The sequence below is a fragment of the Amphiura filiformis genome, chromosome 5 (genome assembly GCF_039555335.1).
Source record: "Amphiura filiformis chromosome 5, Afil_fr2py, whole genome shotgun sequence".
In the NCBI taxonomy this organism is placed as follows: Eukaryota; Metazoa; Echinodermata; class Ophiuroidea; order Amphilepidida; family Amphiuridae; genus Amphiura; species Amphiura filiformis.
Genome location: NC_092632.1, coordinates 50,738,908 through 50,745,198, shown reverse-complemented (window position 1 = coordinate 50,745,198; position 6,291 = coordinate 50,738,908). Strand labels below are relative to the sequence as shown.

At 35.9% G+C, this 6,291-nt stretch overlaps 1 protein-coding gene across 1 annotated transcript; it reads right to left on the bottom strand.

Moving 5' to 3' along the window:
• Positions 1–447: 447 nt before the first annotated feature.
• Positions 448–4,049, bottom strand: LOC140153324 (transmembrane protein 26-like). The gene is made up of 4 exons (XM_072176049.1): positions 3,692–4,049; positions 2,826–2,988; positions 2,004–2,148; positions 448–1,411 (listed from the first exon to the last, which is right to left on the bottom strand). Exons 1-4 carry the CDS (start codon positions 3,946–3,948, stop codon positions 738–740), a joined length of 1,239 nt encoding a protein of 412 aa, XP_072032150.1. The 5' UTR covers positions 3,949–4,049; the 3' UTR covers positions 448–737.
• Between the last annotated feature and the right edge of the window lie 2,242 nt (positions 4,050–6,291).

Below are 6,291 nucleotides of genomic sequence, written 5' to 3'. Positions count from 1 at the left end.
GTTAATATCCCATTCCTTAAGGGATCTAAAATGAGCGTTTCGACAGTATTTTGTGTGGGACATGAGAGCACATTAGATATATCGAATTGTATTCTGAATACGAAGAATGTCTTTCTGATACCAAATAATTTTCATTTTTGAAATTCACGATATAATACAAATTTTATGACAAATTATTAAAATTTGATATTTTTCACATTTTTGATATATAGGCTAACATTCCTCGATGTAAATTTTATAAATCTAATGATATATTCTTAAAGTGTATGTAGCTGGGAGGAAAATGACGATCAATTGAAAATGTTGACCTTTCATATTGAAGATATGGATTTTTTCCAAAAAAGAACTAATTTTTTTTGGTGTTTTGGGAAACAAAATCCATATCTACAATACGAAAGGTCAAAATTTTCAAATGACAGCTTTAACATGATTTGCACGATCCCCGGTTTGGGTTTTTTTTTTGTTACAGGTCAGGTATCATAATTATTATTTATGTATACGTATATGTATACCATTCACGTTTTACAAACACACCCCCACATACCGCTATTAAACATGTTAAATAGTAACGTTGACACGCGCTTTTGAAAACAGAAAATAAAATTTAATGTAGTTTTACCGCTACCCGGTTCGTTACTGCAAACTATCCCGGGAATCATAATTATTTAGTCTTTCATTAGTTTGCTGCATAAATGGACATACACATCCCTATTCCCCATACACAGTCATATTATTATCTAAAATTGGTGGTCTTCAGTCCCTGCATCATAGGATGTGTTCTGGTGACTCTGGTAATCATTTTCCTGAGTTTCTGGATCATCTTGTATCTCCGCTGATTCAGCAACTCTGAATCGGTTCTCTCTATCTGCTTCCGTGTCAATCTCAGCAACCGGGTTTTCACTGTCGCCTCTTCCCCGATAACGTCTACCTCCTAAATTTCGCACGGTTCTCCGAATTGAATTAATTTTGCGAGATAATTTCAAACTGTATCTTCCTTCTTCGGCATCCCATTCAAGGCATAGCAAAGCCCAAAGACGATAAAATTGAAGCAAGAGAACAAGCAAGTTCTTGGCGGAGAAAAAGATGAGTGATTGATCTGAAATACCATAGAGGTATATCAAATATATCCTCATTCCAAGAAAGGGACCATCTTGCATGACGATAATGGACATGATTGACCATACTTCAAAGTTGAAACATCTAGGGAGCCAAGAAATAACTGGTTTTTGGCCTCTTGTGAGTGTTGAAACGACGCTGAGACGTCGAAGGTTCTTGGCGTCTCCATGGAATGGAAACTGGAGTATGCTGACGGACCAGATTATCAAGACAATAATGATCACCATTTCGTTGCACTTGGCCCCTTCTGATTGGACACCTTCTGAAAGGAACTCAACGATATCAGCCGCCATACCTGCAGTATTAGGAATAAGAAATTTTGAACAATTAACTCTTATCATCGGATAAGGGCTACTGATTTGTGTGATTGTGTGAAACTACTGATTTTGCAAGCAGTGGGAACACAAGGATTTTTTCGGAGAGAGGGGTGCCTAAAATTTGACATTTTTTGACATTCTTGCAATAATGGTGTTTGACATTTTTCTCAACTTTACAATCATTTTCCAGTGGCGGGCCCAGAATTTGATTTAGGCGGAATGCGGTTTTTTTTCCAGGTGGGGAAAATCTGGAAACCAAATAGTGAAATTGTCAGTGATTTCTGTTATGAAGGATATGGTGCTAGGGGAGGGGTCCTAGGGAGGTTATGCAGCTTTTTGCGGGAGAGGGAGCCCACCTAATGACACCACCTCTGTCATGTTCTCCGTCAATTGGCAAATTGCACTTAAACCATTTATTTGTCCATTTTAAGTTGTATCCACATACGTGAGCTATATATTTTTACCTCTCGTCAACTATTTGAACGTTTTAAAAGCAGTTACTCCAAAAGGTATATTTATAAGTATCACCAATAATTTCTTTAAAGATAAATATAATATTCTTTTCCCAACCTATATTGATAAGCAAAAGGGTCGACAGTTTTTCGTGAGTCAAATGTTTTGGTAAAATCCAACGTCCCGCAATCAGGAAAAACAGAAGTACTTGTTGAAGAGCTAACGACCACGCTTCATCTGTTAACGTCACAGGAATGGATATCTGAAATAGAAAAATTAAATAAGTTAGTGTACATAAATAAAATCTACCAACATTGTTTATTATACTTAGCAAAATGTATAACACGAAATAATCAGTAAATACAAAAAAAAAAAAAATTAAATGTCGGGTTACAATAATATAAAACGTAACATTCAGAAAACAATTTTTACCCAAATTATTTTGCAATAACATTTTGACAACAATTTAAAAAATGTTGCTGTAGTGTTTGTTTATCAATATAAAACGTTTTAAAAATGTTTTCACGATATTTAGGACGTTTTGACCAAAACCAAAACGGGTTTACATGTTTATATCTTTATAAAAGGCTGGCGGAGTAGAGGAGAACTAGAGAGTTAGGGGGAGAGACAGAGGGTGAGGAATAGAGAGGGAAAAGAGAAAAAGTATACGGTACTGATATATTGCAGAATAGCATGAGTGCGAAACGAAGATACTGATTAATAGGCCTATATGGTACCAGGTTCGGGTGAACGGCTTGAACTGTTGATAATGCATGAACAGTATACCGAAATAAAGAGTGCGGCAGGTACTAACTTTTGTTAAATAATTTTAATAAAATTGATACACTGTCACATATCCGTCGCCGATCTTAAGGGTATGCTACGATTAAGACGTGACAACGATAAATGTCAGAAACAAGGAAAATAATGCAAACTTACATCATAAAATGTAAGCCATGCTTCGGCATCAGAGTCGGGTGGGCTGCAGCTGGTAAGATTCCTTGCTTCGATGAAACTAAGGCGTTCCTCTAGTAATTCGATTTCAAGAAACCAGACACATGGAACCACATTACAGAGGTAAATAAAAATGCACGGTGTAAACCTGTCAGGATCGGTCATGCAGATATGAGAAAAAGGGAAAAAGAAAAGGAAGACCAATATGGTTAAAACGGTCCCTTTCCCCGTTTTGAGCTAGTACCCCCTCCCAGATAACCTGTAGTTAAAATCAATGATATAAAGCGTAAGGAGCGTTCCGATTTCAATGGTTAAAATGGCCCGGGAAAATGGCATGGGTCAGGAAAGTTTTCCTTATACCTACTGTCACTTTACCCTATAGGGCCAATTTCTCGAAGCATGGCTAGCGGTCAGGCTTCTCTTGCTCGAACAAGGCTTCTCATGCCATCAGGCTTATAGTATTAGTCCTCATTATACCAGTCCTTACAATTTCACATCCATCATTTAGAAAGTTATCAATAAAATGGATCCACATTGGTAGGGCTAGCCTGATGGCATAAGAAGCCTGAACACTAGCCAAGCGTCAAGAACTGAAAATTTGACGAATCCAACTGTGACGTCAGATTTGTGTAAAAATGATGTTTTGGAGAAAATCATAAGAAAGCATATATACCTTTGTATACTTTAGACCAACAATTTAGTGATAATGATAAGTTCCTATAATTCCAGGGTTAACACCAACCTTAAATCACTGACATATTAAACAACTAAACAGTCGGAATAACTTAACTCGGACAGTTGAAATACAAATACTATTATTAAAGTGCACAAGATCTACGTCATCTACCTACCATTGCCATTCTCCAGTTTTATGAAACTTCAGAGTAATAAAGGCTTCTACTAGCATGATGAATTGGATTCCCATCAATCCCCAGTACTGCCAATTGCCACTGACATCAACCACTCTCCACACGTACAGCAGCGAATGAAGCAAGAAGCACACACGAACAAAGATACCACGAGAGACATTGGTGCAAGATATTCCATGGCCTGGTTCTGATGCAGTGGAAGATGCTCTAGAAGCCTTCCTCGGTGCTTTGGTTTTCATCGTGGATTGGGTGTACACCAAATTTTACCACAAGAAGGTAACACCACTTCCACACCAGTCAGATCGTTATAGTGCACTTATACGTGTTGAGGCTATATAGATAGAATAGAGTATCACCTTTCCCTTTTTTTTACGGATGAATAGTCCCAAAACTGAATGCTATATGCTTAGTGGTTTTCAATGATCACTCCCTGTTCCAGTAGCATGAAAATACCAAAGTAGTGACAAGCACCACGTTGAATACACTTCCTACCTACTAAAATCAACATTTATCATGGGTCAGCGAGCTCGAAATTCAACAAGCAAAAATAGTCATTCATAGCAGAATTTGTATCAGTGGTCGATTTGTTTTACAATTGAAGGGTCAAAACACTTCCATGGATCTGTCAAATTCTGTATAAATTGATTTCAGATATTTATTACTTTGCAATTGTGCATTTAGTTTGGTTACAATGACATTGTACAATCCTATAATTTATCCATCATTCAACATTTTACCTACTAAATGATCTGAAACGCGAATAACCAAATAAGAAAAAAGTGGGTCGAATAAATTATGTTTTGAACTGAATGGACGTTAAGAAAAATGATTCGAACACTGAAACTGATTCAACAAATGACTGAAACTGCTGTTCATTTCCAGTAGACTTCCGGTATTTATGCATCAGGAAATGCAAGATGTTTAATTTCAGTGATGAGTTGCTACATTTTGTATTACCCATTTACTTGCTTACCATTTAATATCCATTCCTCACTCATCATATTTAATGTCATCAATCATCATATCATTCAAACACTATATCAATCATCAATCAATCGATCAGCAATCAATCAATCATCAATCGATCAATCAATCGATCAATCAATCGATCGATCAATCAATCGATCAATCAAGCAATGAAGTTGTATACAAGGCATCCAAGAAGCAAACTGTTAAAGTGACTCCAAAGACTGAAATGATGATCCAAACAATGTGATTCTATTCCAAAATAATACTTTATTGAAATAAATTATTAACATAATCCCTTATTCTAATTAAGACAAACCAAGTACATCACACTCCCTCAACTCTTGTCAACTGGAATGAATTATTTACACTTCCTTTGCTTAAGGAGGTGGATAGCAACGTTTGCACAGTATTTTTTTAAATTCGCGATATAATACAAATTTTATATCAAAAATCATTAGATTTATTTATAAATTTACTTCATATCAATTTATAATAATTTGCCAAAATTTTTGTATCATATCGCAAATTCAACAAATCCAAATTATTTGATATCATCAGGACAATCCTCATACAATTTTAGAATATAATTTGGAGTGTCTTATGTGCCGTCAGGTTGACAAAAAATACTGTGCAAACATCGTTATCCCTCCCTTAACTTATCCAATAATTGTAAAGTGAAACTATTAAATTATAGCATCAAACCATGGCATATTAGACAGTTTAATAGAGATGCTAATGGTGAAGATAAATCCTCTGTGATGCTTCATTACCTATCTGCTTTTTAGCTGATTTTTTTGAAGTATTTTTGAAATGGTATTTGCCATTTGTTATCTCCTTTTTTGCTAGATCACAAGATCACTTTATATAATATTACTTGTCTTCTGTTTAAACATACAGGGATTTGTAACCGCAAGTAATCTTTTGATTTCACCTCAGATTTACTCAAAAAAAATAAAATAGAAACATTAACCTCCCAGTTGGCACCAATATATTCCTCTCATTATAAGGATTCAGAACGTATACTGTGCCCTATCCCCGATATGAGTTATCTTCAGAAGACAGCAACACATGTCATGATGGTCTGATAATGATGAGTTATCTTCAGAAGATAGCAACAAGCACATGGTCTGATATGAATTACCATATTCGTTCAATTAACCACCCAGGGTACTTAACAAAATCATTTTGGGTGGGCGCTTATTTTTTACTTTGTTTAGGCCAACAAGACGTAAAAAAGGCCATCATCAGTGTGTCATATGTTTCAGACCATGATTCAGATTTGCATGGGCAGTTAATATACTAATATCAGTTTGCATGTTGTTAAGTCACTGGGTGAGCGCTTAAAGGGGCATGGGCGGTTATTGAAACAAATATGGTATCTTATTCAGCAGAAAACATCACATAACCAGTCTGATATAAGTTGTCTTCAGAAGATAGCTTCATGCAGTCTGATATAAGTTGTCTTCAGAAGATAGCTTCATGCAGTCTGATATGAGTTGTCTTCAGAAGATAGCACCATGCATACAGTCTGATATGAGTGATCTTCAGAAGGTAGCAACATGCACAAAATCTGATATGTTATCTTCAGAAGATAGCAACATTCACAGTCTGAT

Coding starts and splice junctions, on each gene's coding strand:
- LOC140153324 (XM_072176049.1), bottom strand. CDS start 3,948: ATGAAAACCAAAGCACCGAGGAAGGCTTCTAGAGCATCTTCCACTGCA. Junction 2,989..3,691: donor AAAACTGGAGAATGGCAATG/GTAGGTAGATGA, acceptor CGATCCTGACAG/GTTTACACCGTGCATTTTTA. Junction 2,149..2,825: donor CATGGCTTACATTTTATGAT/GTAAGTTTGCAT, acceptor TTTCTATTTCAG/ATATCCATTCCTGTGACGTT.